Genomic DNA, 22,502 nt, shown 5'->3' with positions numbered 1-22,502 from the left:
CGCGGAAGCCCCGTCGGTTGGGCGTTCGCCACAGCCGTTACTGCCGTTACCCTAAGCCCCGCCCCTCCCTACCTCCCGTCCAATCCCGACTGCTCCTTCGGGTTGGGGTGTGGTCATGGGGCCAGGCCCACTCAAGAAGAGGCCGCCCCCCGTCCTCCGCTCAGGAAGCGGCGTCACTTCCGGCGTGTGCGTCTGGCGTCCGGCCGCCGCAGGATGGCGGCTCTGAGGAGCTGGCTGTCGCGGAGCGTTGCCTCCCTTTTCAGGTACCGCTGCGGTCGGATATGAGGGCAGTACCCCAAAGGGGGAGGCGCCGCAGGTAGCGCTGTGGCCGGGATGGCAGCACCAGTCTAGCTGGCGCTCCTTTCGATTCTCGGCCGAGCGGGCCGCTGTGTCCCGCCCCTCTCAGGTCCGAGGACGTCCCGACTCTGCCTCCCGGGGCCAAAGCCGGGGTTTCTTTCTCACTGACGGCTTTTCCGTTATTCTCCTGGGTGAACGCCCGTGCGCCCCCTCCGCAGGCTCGGGTTGGCTTCCTGGGGAGCCTCGGCCTGTCCTCGAGTTCCCGTTGGCCCGTCGCCGTCACTGGAGGGAGATCGGGAGCCGCCCGGGCGAGCGGCGGGTTAGGAGAGGAAGTTTTCTCTGCGGGCGGGAGGGGAGCTGGTCAGTCCCCGCGCGGCCCTGCTGGCCGCGAGTTCCAGGTGTGGCCTAGCGGGGACCATCGGAGGTCCGGAGATACATGCTGCCTGCAGCAGTGTGGTGGGTTTTTTTGTTTGTTTGTTTGTTTTCTTTTGACTCGAGGTTTTAAAAAAGCTCTGAGACTGCCTTTTAAAATTCCACACCTGTTGCTGGTTAAACTTCGAAATCACTGGGCCCGCATCCCCGCGTGGCCAGGTGCCCGGGAGTTGGGTAGCAGCTGCCCCTTCCAGCGAGTCCGGGGCTTTCCGGTCTCACACGCTCCCCACCGAGCCCTGTCGTTTGGAAGGCGGACCCAGCATCTTCGTGTAGACTCCTGCTTGGCCCAGTGTGAGTTTCCAACCCCTGCAAACTGAAGACGTCCAGATTGGTAGTTACTGCCTTCCTAAATCCGACTTGTGTTTCTAGGTACGGGCAGTGTGTTCCTGTCGTGGCTAACTTCAAGAAGCGCTGTTTCTCAGAATTGATAAGACCATGGCACAAAACCGTGGCGGTTGGATTTGGCGTGACCCTGTGTGCGGTTCCTATTGCACAGGTAAAAATACCCTAGCGCCACTGGGTGTTGCTTAGTGTGCTGTGCCGTCCTGAAGTCTCACCTGGGCAGTTGAGCCATCAGACAAGCTATTGGTGTTACCCAGTGTTCGAACACCGATGTCATGGTTTACTTTCTCCTGTACCAGCATCATCTTTTCATAGCTGAACAAATATACTAATATTCACATTTTTAACTGTCCCATTTGGTAGGAACAGTATGTCAGGATGGTCAAATTGTATAAAGAGGGAGGAGAATAAGAAAATGGGGATATTACAGCCTATCAACAAAATAGTCTTTCATTCAACAAAAATTCATTGAGCCAGTTTAATGTGCCATATGCTGGAAATGTAAGGAAAAAACAGACTTCCTGCTCTCGTAAAACTTGCATTCTGGGGTGGGGGTGCCTGGGTGGCTCAGTCGGTTAAGAGTCTGACTCTCTTAATTTTTTTTTTTTTAAGATTTTATTTATTTTAGAGCATTTGCGGGGTGGGGCGGGGTGAGGAACAGAGAGAGAGGGATAAGCCGAAGCAGACTCTGCACTAAGCGTAGCGCCCTACCCCAGGCTCCTTCCCACAACCCGAAGATGATGACCTGAGCTGAAATCAAGAGTCAGCAGCTCAACCTACTGAGCCACACAGGCGCCCCAAGCGTCTGACTCTTGATTTAGGCTCAGGTCATGATCTCAGGGTCATGAGATCGGGCCACATTGGCCTGCATGGGCCTCCATCCTGGGCATGGAGCCTGTTTAAGATTCTCCCTCTGTCCCCACGCCCCCCTGCGCTCTCTCTCAAAAAACCCAAAAAAAACAAACATTCTAGGGAAAAGAGAGGAGAGAAAATAAATATAAAATGCCACCTGATGAGTGCTGTGGAGGTAATAAATAGGGTAAGAGTATAGGGAGTCCTGGGAGGGAGTTGTTTTATTTTAGACAGGAGAGAGTGGTCCAGGAGGGCTACTGTGATAAGGTGATGTGTAATTCGTGATCAGAATGGTCTGAAAGAATAAGCCGTGGTAATATCTTGGAGTAGAGTTTCCCCGGCAGAAGGAACTCTTGAGTGCAAAGGCCTAGAAAGCAGGTGTGTCTACCTAATATGTTTGATGACCAGCAAAAAGGGTTACTGTGTTTGGAGTGGAATGAGAAAGCATAACAGACAAAGCCAGAAAATTAGCTGAGGGTCAGACTGTTTTGTCCCTTTGAGCCATCATAAGGTTTTTAATTTTATTCAGAAAAAGAAGCCACAGAGGATTTTAATACAAGGTTGTTACAGTCTCTCATAAGTTTTTAAAGGTTGCTTTGTGAAACTAGGAAGACCAGTGGGAGCTTGTTGCTCTAGTCCAGGCTCGGAGTAGGCGGGCACCAGTGTAGGTGGGGAGAAGTGGACCAAATGTGGTCAGTACAAGTTGCTGATGGATTGAATGTGGAGTATATTCCAGGGGTTTTTATTTTTTTAATTATTTTTTAAAATTTTTAAAAAGATTTTATTTATTACTTGACAGACATCACAAGTAGGCAGAGAGGCAGGCAGAGAGAGAGAGGGGGAAGCAGGCTCCCCGCTGACCCGAGAGCCCAATGTGGGGCTCGATCCCAGGACCCTGAGACCGTGACCTGAGCCGAAGGCAGAGGCTTAACCCACTGAGCCACCTAGGTGCCCCCATTCCAGGATTTTTTAAAAAGCCTAAGCAACTGAAAGAATGAAGTTAGCATTTGTTGGTGGGGAGGGTAGTACGTTTTGGGAGGATGAAATCAAGAGTTCGGTTCTGGAAATGACAGTCTAAAATGTCTAGTAGACATCTAGGTGGAGTTGGCAAGTAGGTGATATGAAAGTGGTACCTTATTAAAAAGATCACTGATTATATGCTTTCTGAGAAAGAGCTAAATAGGAAACTAAGCAAACCCCATTTTGACAAAATACTTCTAATACATGAATGTGTGTTTATCACAACAAGAAGATCAATTCCAGAGCCGCCTGGGTGGCTCAGTTAGTTAAGCGTCTGCCTTTGGCTCAGGTCCTGATCTTAGGGTCCTGGGATCAAGCCTGGAATCGGCTCAGTGGGGAGCCTGTTTCTCCCTCTTCCTCTGCTCCTCCCCTCCCCACTTGTGTTCTCTCTCTCTGAAATTAATAAATACAATCTTAGAAGAAAAAAAAAGATCAATTCCATTGATCACAAGTCTTTTCAGCATCTCCCTAGGCTTTCTCATGAGCCTGATCTCTGCTTGTTCATGAATTGTTGATTCTAAAACTCTTACGTGAACACCAGGCCATTTTCTGCCACAATTAGCATAGCATTTCTTCTTCCCTTAAAACGAATTTTCTGGGGGCGCCTGGGTGGCTCAGTGGGTTAAAGCCTCTGCCTTCGGCTCGGGTCGTGATCTCGGGGTCATGGGATCGAGCCCCGCGTCGGGCTCTCTGCTCGGCGGGGAGCCTGCTTCCTCCTCTCTCTCTGCCTGCCTCTCTGCCTACTTGTGATCTCTCTCATTGTATCAAATAAATAAATAAATCTTTAAAAAAAAAAAAAAACGAATTTTCTGGGTTTGTCCTTTATCAATTCATACATTTTTCTTCAGCCCCAGTTACCTCAGTTCTGGGCCGCATGACAGGAGCCTCAGGTCATTTTCCTGCAGGAACAGTAGTTCCACTTCTGTTCTTCAGAACCTGCAGCAGCTCCCATTGTGTGTTGCAGAACTAAAACCCAGCCAGCTCTCCCCGTACTCGTCTCCTCGCTCTCTCCCCTCCCTCGTGCCCTTTGTTGTGACCAGGTCAGATCCCTGGACGTTCCCTGAATGCAATGGATGTGTTCTTCTCCTCATGATTTCTTCTTCCCCAGGCTGCCTGACAGTTCTCATCCTGGCTCTCTTCAGGCCCAAGTCCCACCTCTTTTTAATGCCTTTCAGAGTTTCTGACCAACAGTGATCTCTGTCTTTCTGACCACTGGTGCTGTATTCTGATATTGGGTGATTACACACTCCTGAGTCAGTGGAGCATCACAGAAAGGGCACAAACATTGACGAAGGTGTGCTTTAAGGTCTAGATAATGTGACTTTTTGGGAGAGTTTCTGTAACAGAATATTCGGAGTTTCCATCTCCTCCTCTATAAAAAAGTGGTAACACCTGGGCTGTTGAGCAAGTGAAAACTTATTAGATGCAGTGTGGGCGGTGCAGCCGGTTAAGTGTCTGACTCTTGGTTCGGGCTCAGGTTGTGATCTCAGGGTTGTGGGATCATGCCCTCTGCTGAGATTAAAATAAAATGTATTATTAAAATGTAAGTTAGAGTATATCAAAGTTAGCTTCCAGTGAGCAGAAATAATACTCTTTTCACTCTTTCTGTACCTTCCGTGCAAGACACATAATGGATACTTACTTAATTGTAAAGGAAAATTCTGGATTTGTTCATTTGTCAAAGATTTCTTGACTGATAACTTTTTTTTTTTAAGATTTTATTTATTTATTTGACAGAGCTCACAAGTAGGCAGAGAAGCAGGCAGGTGGGGTGAGGGAGCAGGCTCCCCATTGAGCAGAGCCCGATGCGGGGCTCAATCCCAGGACCCTGGGACAATGACCTGAGCCCAAGGCAGAGGCTTTAACCCACTGAGCCACCCAGGCGCCCCAAGTAGAGCATTCTTATAAACCTTTCATAATTCAACATACAGTGAAGAGTATCTTTCCAAAAGCTCATGTTATGACACTTTGCTTTTTGTAAAGGACATTTAGTACAGTGACGGCTTTTCTTTGTAAACCTGAAAATCCTCTCCGGACTTTTGGTGTTTGAAGTCAGGTACGAATACAGTCAGATACCTTAAAAGCAAAGAGACTTCACGCAAACTTTCAGAAAGCAGGGAACACTTGAATTTAGTTAAGGTGGCCACACTTCCTTAACTCTTGAGATAGTTACATTGGCTTTTTTTCTTTTTTAATAGCTGAGGTTAGAGTGAAGAGTCCCCACCCCCTACCCAGGACTGTACTGTTCATTCTGCTCAGAATCGCTCTCCCCCATCCACCCACCTACTTTCTTAGACTCAGCTTATCCCTCATCCACTCTGTAAAGCATCTTTAAGCTATTTTCATTCAATACAGAAGTGACTGTTTTTCATGCATGCCCCTACTTGTAGCTTGTACAGACGTCTGGGGCGCCTGGGTGGTTCAGTCAGTTTAGTGTCCGCCTTCGGCTCAGGTCATGATCTCAGGGTCCAGGGATCAATCCCCACGGCTGGCTCCCTGCTCAGCAGGGGGTCTTCCTCTCCCTGGTGCTCTTTTTCTCTCAAATAAATAAAATCTTTAAAAAAAGATACTTACACAAACTTCTGCCATAGCTCCCATAGTACTTGATTTGCATTAATTGTTCAAGTTTTCTCTCAGCCCCAGCGCCTCCCCTTCCCCATCTGAAGTCTTTGAGGACAGAGAATATATCTTATATGTCTTCATATCCCAAGTGTCTAGCACTGTGGTAATGAATGAATCATAACTTCATCAGATTTGTTGCTTCTAATTACTAGACTTTTATTTCACGTAGAGAAACGCTTGGCGTTTGGAACACGGCATAAAGCATAAAAGCAGATGGAAGGCGCACTCCTCTATGGTCTTTAAGAGCCGAAACAAAGCCTAAAAAGAAAACAGGCAGTCGCAGTGTGGGAGGTGTTTTTCACTTGTTTCTTTAGCTATGAAGAAGTTCTCGGTTTGAGCTTCAGGTTAGAAGTTGAGTGAAAATGTTTATGTCTTTCAGAAATTGGAACCTCATTCTCTTAGTAATGACGCGTTAATGAGGAGGGCTGTGTCTTTGGTAACAGACAGCACCTCCACCTTTCTCTCGCAGACCACATACGCACTGATTGAAGCGATCACTGAATATACTAAGGTAAGTGTCGTCCTGTTGAGTCTCGATCATCTAAACCAGGGCTTAGCAGACTGTGGCTTGTAAACCAAATCTAGCGGGTTATCTGTTTCTGTGGCAACACTGGAGTGTTGCCAGCCTCCTTTGTCTATATGTTCTATATTTGTCTATATCTCTTTGTATTTTCTAAGACTGCTTTTGTAGGTTGAATAGTTGTAACAGACTATAGGGCCCATAAAGCCTAAAATATTTACAACAAAAGTTGATTGAGCCCTTGACCTAAAGCAGTGATTTTTAGATTTTTTTCCAGGAACCCTTTTTAAAAGAAAAAGAAAAAATTGTTTTTTAAGATGTATTTATTTGACACAGACACAGCGAGAGAGGGAACACAAGCAGTGGGAGTGGGAGAGGGAGAAGCAGGCCTCCTGCCGAGCAGGGAGCCCAATGCGGGCCTCAATCCCAGGACCCTGGGATCACGACCTGAGCTGAAGGAAGCCGCTCAGCGACTGAGCCACCCAGGCTCCCTGAAAAAGAAAAATCTTTAAATATAGCAGCCCAGTATATAAGACAAAACCAAGCTGATTAGGTGCAGTTACGGGTAAAGGGGTCTAGAGTCTCCTACTCACGGCACCAGGCGCTTCGCTGTGGGGACAGTTTGAAAACCACTTACCCGTGTAGAGAGGTATCTGGATAATCCAAATCCTTGTTTATTGGTTTATCGTACCTTCATTTTTCAGCAGTTTTTCCCTCTGCCTTCTGAGTTTTTCCTCTATGTTGTATTCTCTATGTCTGAATTCCTAACAAACTTTTAGAAACACAGAATCTGACAAGTGGAAATACGTATGTCCTGGGCTAATGCCTCTACCTGCTGCGGTAGTGCGACTTCAGTGAGGCAGAAGGACGGAATGGGTTGCTGTAACAGGACTCTCTCTCCTTGGGGTGTAAATCTCACAGATCCTAACATGCCTCACTTCCTTTATTCTGTGTTTGTAGGCTGTTTATACCTTAATTTCTTTGTACCGACAATATACAAGTTTACTTGGGAAAATGAATTCACAGGAGGAAGATGAGGTGTGGCAGGTGATCATAGGAGCCAGAGTTGAGGTAAGCAGAACGTTAACAGACGTTTCTGTGTTAGTGCCCCTGCCTCGTCGTGGTGTCTAACAGTGACTGTCCTCTAAGTCTGTCTGGAATAAGCCCGTGTTACGTGCTCATTAACCTCTTCGTATTGTCTCAAGTGCCGTCTCTAATTTACAGATGACTTCAAAACAACAAGAATACTTGAAGTTGGAAACCACTTGGCTGACCGCACTTGGTCTTTCAGAGATGGCGGCAGAAGCTGCGTACCAAACTGGTAGGTTCAGAGTGTACTGCCAAGGGGCCCTTTGAGTTTTCGTCTCGCCGTAAAATGAGGGATGTAGATTCGTCTAAGGCCCACGTGACTCTAACTTTGTGAGAAAATTCCCCATTTCCACTAGCTAGGGAGTCCGTATCTGGAAAATGATACAGCTATTGCCCATTGGAATAATTGCATCTAAATCATTTTTAAGCATTTTGTTCCTTTTATAACCCCGGTATTTATGGATAACTGGGTGTACAGTGGCACAGTTGGAGACTGGAGACCACCCATTGGTGCGAACCTGTATAGATGGGAGAAATGGAGACCCGGAATCCTAGTCAGTGGCAAATCCAGGACAAATAGCAACTACCATTTATTGAATACTGGTCTGTTCCATGCTTTGCAGTAAGTATTTGTAGGCATTTTTAGTGTAAGGAACTGAGGATTAGCATCCCCACGTCTACACATGAAGAAAATGGGGACCGAAGGGTTACGAAATGCACTGAGATATGCTGGTGCATAAGGAAGCAGCCACACTGGCATTCAGCACGATGCTGAAGCCTCCGCCTCTCTGGGTCCCAGTACAGAAAATGCAGTTCCGCATTCACCAGGATGTTTTCTGAACCTCTCAATCCACCCAGTGGGCGTGAGCTGAAGGTTTTTAACTATATTTTGAAGAAAACTCTATTCTTACCTGAATTTAGTCTCAAACTGGGTAGCTCACAGAAATTTCTGTTTTCTGACTTTAAGATAATAGAGTAGGGTCTGTTGTACCAAATCTTAAAAAGGATACAATACGTATTTTTTAAAGTAAAAACAAAAAAGTCTTAGTTAACTAAAGGAATCTGCGATCCTAGAAGCACAAGTGGAATGGAGGGTGAAACCGACGTGGGAGCAGGGTTTCTGGATACAGTGAACAGGGACGTTTGCTGGGGCTTTGCTGGGGCTTTCCGGCGTGAACATTCCCAGGTAGCCTTCGACTGAGCTAGAGAAAAGGGAAAATAAAAGTATAACCATTATCTGGGAAAAAAAGACTTTCACAAAACTATTAGGGCTCACACTTTAAATCATGGCAAAAAAGGCTCAATGTAAAATATACAAAGAAAAATACTTCTATAAGAAAAGAGACTTACGTATGAAGGGAGTATAATCTGATGTGGCTTCTCATCAACAACCCTGGATGCAAGGTGACAAATCAGTAACCTATAATTTTACATCCAGTCAAATATCATTATTTCAGACCTAAAAATACTGTTTACCAACTGCATATGCTTTCTGAAAAAACTACTTTTTGAAGAAAAAAATTAGGAAGGAACTGAGAAGAATGAACAAAATTCAATAAAACTTGTAAACTTGTCAAAACTTCGGAGTGTTAAATCAGTTTGGGAGAAAAGTGAAAGCGTGCCGCGATAGTTGTTTTGAAAAGAAAAGATAAAAAATTTAAAAAAATGTATAAATATTAAAAAAAAAAAAGAAAAGAGACATCATCAGCTCAACATTAGACCTTGCTAAACAAAGAAAACTTGGTAAATTCAATTAAGACAGGGAAGTTTTAAAAGAAATAGAACAAGTTCCAACATAAGTCATCACAGTAACTGAGTATGTTAAAAAAAAAAAAAATCACCGACAGGGACACCTCAGTGGCTCAGTTATCGTCTTCCTTTTAGCTCAGGTCATGATCCCAGCTCCCTGGGATGAAGCCCTAATGCCTCAGCAGGGAGCCTGCTTCTTCCTCTCCCTCTGCTTGTGCTCTCTGTCAAATAATTTTTTTTTTTTTAAGATTTTAATTTATTTGACAGAGATCACAAGTAGGCAGAGAGAGAGGAAGGGAAGCAGGCTCCGGGAGCCCAGTGCGGGGCTCGATTCCAGGACCCTGGGATCATGACCCGAGCCGAAGGCAGAGGCTTTAACCCACTGAGCCACCCAGGTGCCCCAAATAAAATCTTAAAAAAAAAAAAAAAATCACAGCAAAAACAGTTCACAGAGACAGCTAAAACAAAATGATGTAGGAAGGTTGAAAGTTTACAAAAAGCTAAATCAAGTCATTATTAACAAAAAGAAAGCTGCTCCAGAATGCTGGCAGAGAAGTGTCAGAATAAGGATTCAAGACTAAAAGAGCATTAAAACAGTTCAGAGGGTACCAGTCATTGGGCAGTGTGCCTGATAAAGAATTCAAAGTAATGTTCGTAAAGATACTGGACTTGAGAAAAAAGTGAATGAATGGAGAATTTTAACAAAGAAAATGCAAAAAAGGGTGCCTGTGTGGCACAGTAGGTTAGGCGTCTGACAACGCGGTTCCGGCTCAGGTGGTGATCTCAGGGTTGTGAGATCGAGCCCCACATGGGGTTCCATACTCAGCACAGAGTCTGCTTGAGATTTTCTGCCCCTCCCACTCCTCCTGCTCTCGGTCTCTCTCTCTCAAAAAAACAAACCACCAGTCAGAGTTGAAGAATTTAACCGAAATAAAAAAATACACCAGAAGGAATCAACAGCGGACTAGGGGATGCAGAAGAATGGGTCAGCGACCTGGAAGACACCGTGATGGAAAACAAGCTGAATGGCATAAATAAAAAAAATGAAAACTGGTTAAGGGAACTCAGTGACATCAAGTGTAATAGCATTTGCACTATAGGGATCCCAGAAGAAGAGACACAGAATGGGGCAGAAAACGTTCCTAATCCGAAAAAGGAAACAGACATCCAGGTCCACGAAGCACAAAGAGCCCTTAACGAGATGAAGCGCCAGGACATGATATTGCCAAAGTAATGATAAACCATTTTACAAACAGCAAAACCGTTACAGGCAAGGGATACCCCAGGAGGGGTATTTGATAGCTGGTTTTTCAGCACAAACTTTGCAGCCCAGAAGGAAGTGGCATAGTATGTGGAAAGTGCTAAAAGGAAAAAACCTACAACCAAGAATACCCAGCAAGGTTATCATTCAAAACGTAAGGAGAGGTAGTTTCCCAAACAAAAGTTAAAGGAGTTCGTCACCACTAGACCAGCCATATAGTAGGACGTATTAAAGAAAATTCTGAAAGGAGGAAATTTCACAAATAAAAGCAAATATATTTGGTAAAAATATTATTCATTTAGAAAGACAACATGGTGGTTAAACCACAAAAGTAGTAAAAATCTATTATATCTATAAAAATTAGTCAAGGGATACACAAAAAGATGTAAAATAAGACACGCATAAAATATGGGGGGCAGGGGAGTAAAAATGTAATGCTTTCAGAATATGTTCAAACTTAAGCTACGAACACCTTAATAAAGATGACAGTGCATGTAAGGTGTTACATATGAACCTAATGGTAGCCACAAATGAAAAATCTATAATAGATACACAAAGGAACAAAACCATCAAACTCATAAGAGAAAAGAAAGTAAGAGAAACAGAAACAGCCAGAAAACAAATACAAAATGGCAGTAAGTACATACTTAATACTACCTTTAAATGTAAACGGACTAAGTGCTCCAATCAGAAGACATAGGGTGACTGAATGGATAAAAAACAAGCCCCATTTATAAGGTGCCTGCAAGAGACTCACTTCGGACTTAAAGACACATACAGACAAAGTGAAGGGATGGATAAAATATATATACTATGCAAATAGAAGGGGGGGCAGGGAGGGATACTTCTATCAGATGAACAGACTAAAACAAAGAATATAGTGGAACACCTGGGTGGCTCAGGCAGTTGAGCATCTGCCTCTTGATTTTGGCTAAGATCGTGATCAAAAGGTCATGAGATTAAGCCCTGTGTAGGCTCCACACTAAGCATGGAGCCTGCTTAAGATCCTCTCTCAGGGCACATGGGTGGGACAGTCTGTTGAGCATCTGACCGACTCTTGGTTTCAGCTCAGGTCACGAGACTGAACGCAGTGTCAGGCTCCGTACTCCACTCAGAGTCTGCTTAAGATCTCACTGCCTCTCCCTCTGCCCTTCCACCCCCATGAGCACTGTGCCTCTACAGTAAACCTTTAAAGAAAAAATTCTCTTTCCCTTTCCCCCCCCACTTCCCGCGACCTAACGACAACAACAACGGTAGCAAGAGACAGGAGGGCAGTACATAACGATAAGGAATCCATCTGAGACCGAACCGTCGGAAAATACGCACCCAACATAGGAGCACCTTTATATAGCAAATACTTACAGACAGAAAGGGAGAAGTTGACAGTAACACAGTGATAACAAGAGGCTTCACCCCGCTTACGTCAAAGGATGGACGATACAGACAGAAAGGAAGGAAACAGTGGCTTTGAACACATTAGCCCAGATGGACCTAACATTCACACACAGAACCTTCCATCCCAAAACCATACACATTCTTTTCAAGCGCACGTGGAAAGTTCTTCAGGATAGCTTGTATGTTAAGCCATAAAACGAGTTTTAAGTTTAAAATTGAAACCCTCCCAAGTATCTTTTCCTACCACTATGAATTGAGACAAGAAATCAATTTCAAGAAAAAAACAACTTGAAAGATACACAAACACATGCTACTAAACAAGAGGGTCAACCAAGAAAACAAAGAGAAAAAAATACATGCAGGGGTGCCTGGGTGGCTCCGTGGGTTAAAGCCTCTGCCTTCGGCTCACATCATGATCTCAGGGTCCCGGGATTGAGCCCCGCATCGGGCTCTCTGCTCAGCGGGGAGCCTGCTTCCTCCTCTCTGCCTGCCTTTCTGCCTACTTGTGATCTCTGTCAAATAAATAAAATCTTAAAAAAAAAAATACATGGAGAAAAATGGAGACATGATGGTCTGAAGTCTTTGGGACACAGCAAAAGCAGTTCTGCATTTGCAATAACACAGGCCTACCTCAAAAAAACAAGAAACACTTCAAAAAAATCTAACCTTACACCTAAAGGAACCAGAAAAAGAAGAACAAAGCCCAAAGCTAGTAGAAGGAACAAAACAATAAAGATTGGAGTAGAAATAAATAGGACTTTTTTTTTTTTTTAAGATTTTATGTGTTTGACAGAGCTAGAGAGGGAACACAAGCAGGAAGAGTGGGAGAGGGAGAAGCAGGCTTCCTGCTCAGCAGGGAGCCGGATGCGGGGCTCCATCCCAGGACCCCAGGATCATGACCTAAGCCAAAGGCAGATGCTTAACAACTGAGCCACCCAGGCGCCTAAATAGGAAATTTTAAAAAATGGATCAGTAAAGCCAGGGGCGCCTGGCTGGCATGTCACTCTTGATCTTGGGTTTTTGGGTTTGAGCCCCAGATTGGGGTATAGAGATTACTCAAAAAAGAAAAAAAGAAAAAGAAAATGAAGCCAAGAGTTCGATGTTTCAAAAGATAGACAAAATGGATAAACCTTCACCAGACTCAAAAAAAAGAAAGTATTAAAAATTGGAAATGGAAGAGAAATAACGAACACCACAGAGATACAAAGGTTTAAAAGAATATTATGAAAAATTATATGCCAACAAATTGGACAGTCTAAAAGAAATATTAAATTCCTAGAAATAGAAAATCTGGGACGCCTGGGTGGCTCAGTTGTTGAGTGTCTGCCTTTGGCTCAGGTTATGATCCCGGGATCCTGGGATCAAGCCCCGCATCGGGCTCCCTGCTCAGCGGGAAGCCTGCTTCTCCCTCTCCCACTCCCTCTGCTTGTTCCCTCTCTTACTGTGTCTCTGTCAAATAAATAAATAAAATCTTTTTAAAAAATCTTCCAGGGAACCTGGATGGCTCAGTGGGTTAAAGCCTCTGCCTTCGGCTCAGGTCATGATCCCGGAGTCCTGGGATCAAGTCCCGCATCGGGCTCTCTGCTCAGCAGGGAGCCTGCTTCCTCCTCACTCTCTGCCTGCCTCTCTGCCTACTTGTGATCTCTGTCAAATAAATAAATAAAATCTTTAAAAAAAAAAAAATAAAAAATAAAAAATAAAAAAAAATAAAAAATCTTCCAAAAAGTGAATTAGGAAGAAATAGAAAATTTGAACAGAAAAATAATTAGTAATGAGATGGAATTTAAAAAAAAAAAAAAAAAAACCTCCCAACAAACAAAAGTCCAAGGCCAGATGGCTTCACCAAATTGAATTCCACCAAACATTTAAAAAAGAAATACCTGGTTCTTCTCAAACTACTCTGAAAAACAGAAGACGAAAGAAAATTTCCAAATTCACTCTACAAGGCTAGCGTTATCCTGATGCCAAAACCAAAGACACTACAAAAAGAAGAAAACCAGGGATGCCTGGGTGGTGCAGTCCGTTAACCTTCCTACTCTTGGTTTCAGTTTCAGTCCGGATGTCACAGTCTTAAGATCAAGCCCCTGCATCAGGCTTCGCACTCAGCAGGGAGTCTGCTTGGGATTCTTTCTCCCTTTTCCTCTGTCCATCCCAACTTCCACCCCACTCCACCCCACCCCTGCACGCACACACACCCTCTCTCAAATAAATATTTAAAAGAAAACCAGAAACCAGTATCTCTGATGCACATAGATGCAAAAATCCCCAATAAGACATTAGCAAACTGGGGCGCCTGGGTGGCTCAGTCCGTTAAGCCTCTGCCTTTGGCTCAGGTCATGATCACGGGGTCCTGGGATCAAGCCCCGAGTCGTGCTTCCTGCTCAGTGGGAGCCTGTTTCTCCCTCTGCTGCTGTCCCTCCTGCTTGTGCTCACTTGAGCACACTGTCAAGTAAAATCTTAAAAAAATATATTAGCAAACTGAGCTCAGTCATACATTAAAAAGATCGTATACCAACATCAAATGAAATTTATTCTGGGGATGAAAGGATGGTTCAATATTTGCAAATCAATGTGATACCTCATGTTAATAAGAGGAAGGATAAAAACCATAGGTGCAACTCAACAGATGCAAAAAAGGGGGAAAAAAAGCATTTGATAAAATACAGCATCCAGTCATGTTAAAACCTCTCAACAGAGTGTGTTTAGAGAGAACATCCCCCAACAAAATAAAGGCCATATATGAAAAACCCATAGCTAACATCATACTCAATGGTTTACTAAAGGTGGGGGTAGAAAAAAGATTAACAAGGGGCACCTGGGTGGCTTAGTTGGTTGAACTATTCTGACTAATCCGACACTTGATTTCAGCTTGAGGTATGGTCTCGAGGTTGTGGGATTGAGACCTGTGTTGGGCTCCTTGCTGGGCACAGAGTCAGCTTGGTATTCTCTCTCCTTTTCCCTCCGCCCCTCCCTCGCTTACACACACACACACACACACACACACACACAAAACAAACTAAATAAAATAAAAATCTTTTAAAAATCTTAACAACTCATTTACGATTGCATCCAAAACAATAAAATACTTGGGAAAAAATTTATCCAAGGAGGTGATAGACACATACTGTCAAAACTATGAGACACTGAGGAAAGAAATTGAAGACAACAGAGATGTAAAGACACACCATGTTCTCGCACGTTCAAAGAATTAATATTGTTAAGATAATGCTACTCTCCCAAACAAGCTACAGAGTCCCTGCAGCCCCATCACTGTACCAGTAGCATTTTTCACAGAACTGGAACAAATAATCCTCAAGTTTGTATGGAGCCATACAAGACTTCGACTAGCCAAAGTAATCTTGAGAAAGTAGAACAAAGCCGGAGGTATCACAGTCCTGGATGTCAAACCACACTCCACATCTGCAGGAGGACAGTGTGGTGCGGGCACAGAGAGACTGATGGACGGCACAGGAGAGGGGGCGGGCCCGGAAGTGAACACACACCCGTGTGGTCAGCGGGTCTGCGGCAGAGGAGGCAAGACTATGCTACGGGGAAAAGACGGTCTGTTTCCCAACAGATGGTGTTGGGAGGACTGGACAGCTACACTCGAGTGAAACTGGACCACTTTAACACCGTGCACACAAAAATAAACAGATTGAAGACCTGAGCGTGAGGCCGGAAACCATAAATCTGAAAGCAAGCATAGGCAGTAATCTCAGCCATCACCCTCAACAACACATGAATGGGGAACAAAAAAATTACAATTGGGACTACACCCGCCAAAATAAAAAGCCAAAAAAAATTGGGACTACAATTGGGACTACACCCGCCAAAAAAAAATTACAATTGGGACTACACCCACCAAAATAAAAAGCAAAAGAAATTGTCAGCAAAAAAGGCAAGCTATTGAATGGGAGAAGATACTTTGTAAATTATATATCTGACAAGGGGTTAATATCCAAAATACATATAGAACTTAGACCACGCAACACGAAAAAAAGATCCAGTTAAAAAACAGGCAGAGAGGGATGCCTGGTGCCTCAGTTGGTTAAGCCACTGCCTTTGGCTCAGGTCATGATCCTGGAGTTACGGGATCGAGGCCCACATCAGGCTCCCAGCTCTGCGGGGAGTCTGCTTCTCCCTCTGACCTCCTCCCCTCTCCTGTTCTCTCTCTCATAAATAAAATCTTCGAAAAGAAAAAAATAGGCAGAGGATCTGAAGAGATATTTTTCCAAAGAAACATATAGATGGCCAACAGACACACGAAAAGATGCTCAACATCACTAATAACCAGGAAAATGCAAATCACAAGAGAACCCCACACGCCAGTCAGAATGGCTCCTGTCAGAAAGTTGGGACATAACAAGTGCTGGCCAGATCCGGAGGAAAGGGAGCCCTTGTGCACAGTTAGTCGGGATGTAGATGGGTGCACCCACCGTGGGAAACAGTATGGATGTTCCTCAAGAAAATAAAAATAGAAATACTGCATGATCCACTAATTCCACCACTGGGTACTTACCCAAAGAAAACAAAGACACGTTCAAAAAGATACACACTCCCCGGTGTTTACAGCATTATTTACAAGAGCCAAGATGCGGAAGCAACCCAGTGTCCATGGTAGATGAGTGGATAAGGAAGTTACGAATGATGTAGGCGTGTGAAATAAAACGTGTAAGAAGATTTACAGAAATAGGGGCGCCTGGGTGGCTCAGTCAGTTAAGCATCCAACTCTGGATTTCTGGTCAGGTCATGATCTCAGGGTTGTGAGGTGGAGCTCCCATGGGGCTGTGTGCCCAGTGGGGAGTCTGCTTAGGATTTTCTCCTCTCCCTCAGCGCCTTCCCCCAACTTATGTGCTTGCTCGTGCTCTCTAAATAAAAATCTTTTTTAAGATTTTATTTATTTGACAGGCAGAGATCACAAGCAGGCGGGGGGGGGGGGGGAAGCAGGCTCCCTGCTGAGCAGAGAGCCCGATGTGGGGCTCGATCCCAGGACCCGAAGATCATGACCTGAACCGAAGGCAGAGGTTTAACCTGCTGAGCCACCCAGGCGCCCCAATAAATAAAAATCTTAATGGACATCAAGCCCAGGCTGTTTTATGGAGAATCTTAGCAGATCTTCAAGAAACAGAATTCCTGTGTATAGAGCACGATGGCCAGTCTCCTACCGGTTGTCACTGTACAAAGTCAGCATGGGCCTGACCCCCAACTGTACTAGGTCAGCACTGGAACAAAACTATGGTCGGCATCACTTATATGGACATAAGGCCAAATGTAGCCATTCACCCTCAAAATACAAGATACTTCAATACTGAAAAAAAAAACTATCAACATCACTCACTACTTGAGATTACCTGCAGGAGATGAGGAAGGCGGCCGTGTCGTGTCAGTACATGCCCCGAAGCCGTCAGTGAAATGTACCCATTTATGCCATAAACCTGAGTACAGTTACAAATAGAATTTTCCTAACATGATAAAGGTTAAGTAATTCTACTTAGTAATGAAATAAGAGAGGCATTCCCATCAAGGTCAGAAGAGGGGTGCTTACAATTCTCCACTGCCTTTAACACTGTACTGAGATTCTTAATACAGTAAGGTTGGAAAGAACCAGATCTTCTCTAGATCAGTTGATAAATAGGCAGAGCTCTATGATGACGTACTAGAAGCAGGTAGACAGAATGATAGAGCCCAAACACATTTTTAAAGAAAAAAAAATTGCAAAAATATGTTCAATACGTAAAGACACAAAAGGTGACAGTATTTCTCTGTGCACTCCATACATATAAAAGGTGAGAAGGATGCCCTTTGCACTTCCAGCAGAGGTCATCTCTGAAGATTGGGTGGAGTGATGAGAGAGCTCTTTGACAATTCCACGGAGCTGTTACGTTGTCAAAAAGAAATGTGTTTGTTGTGTAGTTAAATTCCTAAGGTGTCGGTACTAAGAGCTGTGTGCTATGAAGAGACTGTGGGAATTGTAATTATTAATAATGATAGCTGCTCATAGCTGGAGAAAAATGCAGACCTCGGTGTGGAGGTAGAAAGGTCTCTGCTGTGCGGAGAGGGAGGACAGGGAGGGCAGGGAAAGTCTCCAACAGGGAAGGGCTCAGATGCCAGCCGCGGAGCCCCAGGGTTTCCTCGTTCCCCCCGGTGCCCTCCGCCCTGTGCAACCATCCAGCCCCAACCGTCCATCTTTCGGCAGGAGCAGACCAGGCCTCGATCGCCGCCAGGAATCACATTCAGCTGGTGAAGTCGCAGGTGCAGGAAGTGCGCCAGCTTTCCCAGAAAGCAGAAACCAAGTTGGCAGAAGCACAGACAGAGGAGCTCCGGCAGAAAACATGCGAGGAAGGGGATGAGAGGGCCGAGCCGGAGCAGGAAGCCTACCTGCGCGAGGACTGAGTGCCCGAGCCGCTGCCCGCGTCTGCCGGTTCAGCCTGGGGAAAGCAGGGGCGGCACAGCCTTCTCTGGACGGAGAGGAGGCCGCGGGTCCTGCCCTGGCCCATCAGGCCAGAGGCCTTAGTGAGCTGTGAGTGCCTGGCCCCTTCCCTCCCCACCCCGAGGACCTGGTTCTTGGCCCGGGGGCACTCACCCTGTTTAACGTTGGCCCCACTCAGCACAGCTTCCCACCCCCCCATCTTTTTACCTCCCACCCAGGGTAGCCCAGAAGCCTGGCCGGAGAGAGGGGTCCTGTTCCGTCACGCCCACGAGTTCAGTAGCTGGTTAACTTCCCTTTCCAGTCTTACATTTTCAGATCTGATTTAGTCTTTGCTCCCCCCATAGGAGTGTGTGTTGTTTTGGGGGAAATGGGGAGCCCGTTTATAAGATTTCTTTTTATGTGTTTCTGATGCCTTCTGTGATCTGGCCCCATTGCCTGTAAGGACAGCTGGAGCCCAGGCGCCAGAAGCCCATTGTTGTTACGGAACTGAAGGCGGAGTGTTTACCTGGTGCTCAACAGGACATACTCCAACACGTGCTGCTCGTTTCCTTCTTTCCTTCGAGTGTCTCTATCGTATCTGAAGGAGAATAACGTTTCTGTTTTGCACTTCACAAAGAAAACGTTTGTGTGTATATTCTGGGGCCCTGTGCGGCCTCTTTCCTTCACTTCCCAGACTGGCAGAGCCCCGGGGGGCTCCAGGAACCCCCCCCCCACCCAGCAACCGGCACCCGAGTCCTGGCCGCATTCGCTGAGCCAAACTTGGCCCCCATTGAACACGTGCTGGTACAGGTGAAGCGAGGTTTCGGTGTTTTTAATCAGAGTTAGCAAGGTTGGGGTGGGGTACAAAAGCGAAGTTAGCATTTCCTATAGACCACCAGGGTAAGGGTCACGGTTCTCAGTTTGTCGTCATGATGGGAAAATCCACACGGGCTCTACTCACTCAGCCCGCCCCTCGGAGTTGAGGCAAGGGGGCCGCTGCACACCTGAGCCCCTCATCTGTCACCAGCGCCCACATGGTCCACATCTCCAGGGGGCTGAGGCGGTGCACCAGGAGGAGCCCTCGGTACAGGCAGGGGTCTAGGGGGTCCAGGGGCCGCCGTATTCCAAATGTCTTAAAGCCAGCGTGGTGCGTGGGGCTCACCCCCAGCTTCCTCAGGCACATGCCCACGAACACGTCGTCGATGGGGAAGAGTTCGGCCTCTTCCACGGCCGCTTGGAGGCGCCGCACGGTGGCTCTAGACATGACATACCCCCCGCCCCCGGCGTAGGGCGGGTAGTGGCGGGCCCGGTACATGGATGGGGGGATGAAGTATTTGACTTTGGTGTTCCTGTTGGGCAGGGCCTGGCGGATCACGTCTCCCACCAGGAGGTCCCGGGCTGGGTCCCAGCCATCCAGGAACTCCAGCACATTGGGGACATGGACGAAGACGTCGTCATCTCCCTTTAGCATGAAGCGGGCCTGAGGACAGGCACCCGCCACCCAGCGCTGCAGGTGCAGCTCCTTGAGGGTCAGGTTGAAGAAGTCCTCCGCAAAGTCCCACTGCAGGATGTCGTCGAACTCCCGACTCTCATAGGCCAGCAGCTGGGCGGGGGGCGCAGGGCCCGCCACCCCCAGGAGGAACACCAGCTTCAGCCGCCGGCCCCCCGCCCAGCCCCCGACCCGGCCCCACGTGCTGCGGATGGCCGCGCGCCGCTCCACGTGGCCAGGCTGCGACTTGATGGCCAGGAGCAGGAAGGTGTCCGCGGCACAGCGCGAAGGCTCCAGCAAGATGGAGAAGTTGCGGCAGTGACGATAGGTCAGGAAGAGGCGGTGACGGCTAGGCAAGGACAGGGAGACGTTAGCCACCGTGTGGTTGGGGGGACACTGGCTGCGGCGGGGCCCTGGGGGAGCCCAGAAGGGCTGGCGGGCCGCGGAGCCCCCCACCGGCTTGGCCTCCTTCTTCAGGAAGAGCAGGCAGCCGAGCAGCAGCGCCGCCAGGCTGTAGAGGACGGGCCAGCCCAGCCGGCGGGACATGGCAGGGCCTGCGGGGAGAGAGCGCGTGAGCGGCCGCAGCCCCCGCCCAGCCTCCGCCTCCCCCGGCCGCCACCCAGCGGCCAAGCTCCTGCCGGCCTTGGGTTTACTCTTCCCAGCGAGTCCTTTGGCTCTTTCCAGAGCCCCTCTCCCAGGGGACAGGCCAAGCACACGTGCTCCGCCAGCCCTGCCTTCTGCGGGCATCGGGGGGCTCTCGTGCACCTTCTCCCCCGAAGCACTTGCAGCTGCTTTGAAACCGAGGCACCCCGGGGCACCTGCTGGGTTCAGTCGGAAGAGCCTGTGACTCGATCTCGGGGTGGTGAGTGCGGGCCCTACACCGGGTGTCGAAATTACTTAAAAAAATAAAACCAAAAACCTGAGGCACCATGAGCACCTTCCTTTTCCCCAGAAAACTCGAGTATCTTACAGTGAAAATGGCACACAGCTAGTTCAGTTTCCAGTCAGACTCACTCCAAGCACAAAACCCGACATTCAGGGCCCTCGAGTCTAAAATCAAACCACCCGCCCCGCGGTGGGGCTGCGGACAGCCCCCGCCGTGGCCCTTACAGAGTTTGCTCCTCCAGGCAAAGGCAACCACAGGACAAACCCTTCACGTCCGCCTCAAGTTTCTTCCTGCAGCTTCTGGAAAGAAGTTTCTTCTTTCCCACAGGTTTCTTGGAAGAGTCGCTTAAGGGGGGGTTTAAGAACAAACCCCTTGCACACAAGGGCATGAAAGCAAGTAGGAAAGCCGTTCGCCTGTGCGGGGCTGCTCCCCTGCGGCCGCGGGCCTCTCGCAGCTCTGGTTCTCCCCGCAGGGACCCCGCAGTCCAGAGCGAAGGCCCAGAAACGGAAGCTAGCCGGGGACACTGCCCAAGATCAAGGGCAGCAAAGCCAGGCCTCCAGCCCCTCCCCTTCACCTCCACGGCCATGTGGTCCTTGTCCAACAGGCCTTTGCTTCGACCCAGTCCACTCCACCCGCAGTCGCCCCATCCCTGTCACCCTGCTGCCACCGGGACAAAAGCATCTCTTCCAGCCGCCGGGGATGTGGAGGAGAGAGACCAAAACAAAACCAATCCGAACTTCAGACGCTGCAGACATGAAAGCAGCGTGAGGGCATCCCGTGGCGGGGGAGGAGGATTCCAGCCCGTGGTGGGTCAGAAAGCTCCGAACGAAGGGACCCAACCACAAAGCCCTGGGGAAAGTGCGGCCGGCGGCGTTAAGCGGGGCTCCTGGAGGAGGTGGAGGGGAGACGCCTTTGCGGGCAGGAGGGCGAGGAGCCGGGAGGGGCGGGGAGGGGAGCGCCGGCCCGGGAAGGCAGGCGTTAAAGGCGAGGGCCTGGGGGGCGGCTCGGGTTTACTGTAACCTCAGCAGGGACCCACTGGAGGATTTAGCAGAGGCGGCGGCGGCAGAAATCACACCGCCAGAAAGGTTCCTCCCGCTGCGGCTGAGCTGACGGATTACGGAAGGGAGAGGGGAGCGGAGACCCGCGAGGAGACGCGCACCGGCCCAGCCCCACGCCGCAGCTGGGACGCGCGCGGCGGCCGCGGAGCAGGCGAGCGGGAGGACTTGCAGCTGTGGGCGGGGAGCCCCGGGCCGGCACCGCGGCGGAGGGGGGCGCAGGGCCGGCGGTTTGGCTCCGGAGCTCCCGCTGCGCGCCCCCGCGCCCCCCACCCCACGTGTGACCCAGGGCCGTTCCCCCACCCCAGGCTCCCCGGCCCACACGCTGCTGTGAGTCCCAATTCGGTACCTGCCCAGCGCAGGTCCCCAGTCCTGGGAGCCCCCAAGAGCCCGGTTCTTAACCGCGCGTGGGCTTCAGCGAGGGCACGACCCCCTGCGAGAGCGCTGCCGAGTCCTAAGGGTCTGCAGTTGTCTCTGGGGCGACAGCCGTCTCGGGCCCTGGGAGCTCGTTGTCCCGACACGCTTCAATAAAGGGAAGTGCCAAGGGCTAGTTCACTCCACCCGACGGCCTCTAGCTGGCTGCTGGGGGGGGGGGAGCGAAGGCCGGCGGGGTCGGCGGAGCACGGAGCAGGGCCCCCGCGGCGGACACAAGGCCGGGTTCCGGCCGTTCGGGCCCCGGCGGGCGAACGCAAGCCGAGGGGCAGCAGGAGGCCGCCTGGCCCCGACGGCCCCCCGGGGGGAGACGACCCCGCCGCCAGACCCAGCGTCCTCGCGGGTGCGCGGGCGGTGCGGAGGCACGGGCCCCTCTCGCACGGGGAGACACGCCCGCCCCCGCAGCGGCGGCCCCAGGCGCCCCCGGGCCCGCTCAGCCCCCCCCCCCGCGGACCTACCGGAGCCGGGACGCCGAGCCAGGGACAGGCGAGGAGCTCGCGCCGCAGAGCCGGGAGCGGAGCTCTAGCCTCGCCGGGCCCGCCCGGCTGGGGCGGGGCTCCGGGGGGGGCGGGGCTCCGGGGCGCCGCGGGACCCCTCCCCCACGCGGCTTCGCGCACCCGCGGCGCACCTGCGGGCGGAGAGGCCGCCCGGC

General features: G+C 49.0%; 2 protein-coding genes across 3 annotated transcripts; one reads left to right on the top strand and one right to left on the bottom strand.

Moving 5' to 3' along the window:
- The first annotated feature begins 163 nt into the window (after positions 1-163).
- DIABLO (diablo IAP-binding mitochondrial protein) lies at positions 164-18,801 on the top strand. Of its 2 annotated transcripts, XM_080821409.1 has the most exons (7): positions 173-263; positions 796-1,020; positions 1,099-1,225; positions 5,945-6,076; positions 7,046-7,156; positions 7,310-7,406; positions 17,776-18,795. In XM_080821409.1, exons 4-7 carry the CDS (start codon positions 5,981-5,983, stop codon positions 17,970-17,972), a joined length of 501 nt encoding a protein of 166 aa, XP_080677535.1. In that variant the 5' UTR covers positions 173-263; positions 796-1,020; positions 1,099-1,225; positions 5,945-5,980; the 3' UTR covers positions 17,973-18,795. The 2 variants fall into 2 exon arrangements, with proteins under 2 accessions (XP_080677534.1, XP_080677535.1); XM_080821408.1 differs by lacking the exon at positions 796-1,020 and having other exon boundaries at positions 164-263; positions 17,776-18,801.
- A 148-nt stretch (positions 18,802-18,949) lies between these two features.
- On the bottom strand, positions 18,950-20,023 carry B3GNT4 (UDP-GlcNAc:betaGal beta-1,3-N-acetylglucosaminyltransferase 4; the record flags this gene model as incomplete). The annotated part of the gene is made up of 1 exon (XM_080821407.1): positions 18,950-20,023. The coding sequence occupies one exon, from the start codon at positions 20,021-20,023 to the stop codon at positions 18,950-18,952; it is 1,074 nt and encodes a 357-aa protein (XP_080677533.1).
- Between the last annotated feature and the right edge of the window lie 2,479 nt (positions 20,024-22,502).

This window comes from Martes martes (assembly GCF_963455335.1).
Source record: "Martes martes genome assembly, chromosome: 13".
NCBI lineage: Eukaryota > Metazoa > Chordata > Mammalia > Carnivora > Mustelidae > Martes > Martes martes.
Note: the sequence above shows the minus strand (reverse complement) of the source record. Positions and strands in the feature narration are given on the sequence as shown.

What these genes read in the sequence shown, in the direction of transcription:
- DIABLO (XM_080821408.1), top strand. Translation starts at nt 214, where the DNA reads ATGGCGGCTCTGAGGAGCTGGCTGTCGCGGAGCGTTGCCTCCCTTTTC. An exon ending in AGCGTTGCCTCCCTTTTCAG is followed by an intron (nt 264 to 1,098) that starts GTACCGCTGCGG and finishes TTGTGTTTCTAG; the next exon opens with GTACGGGCAGTGTGTTCCTG. An exon ending in AGAAGCTGCGTACCAAACTG is followed by an intron (nt 7,407 to 17,775) that starts GTAGGTTCAGAG and finishes ATCTTTCGGCAG; the next exon opens with GAGCAGACCAGGCCTCGATC.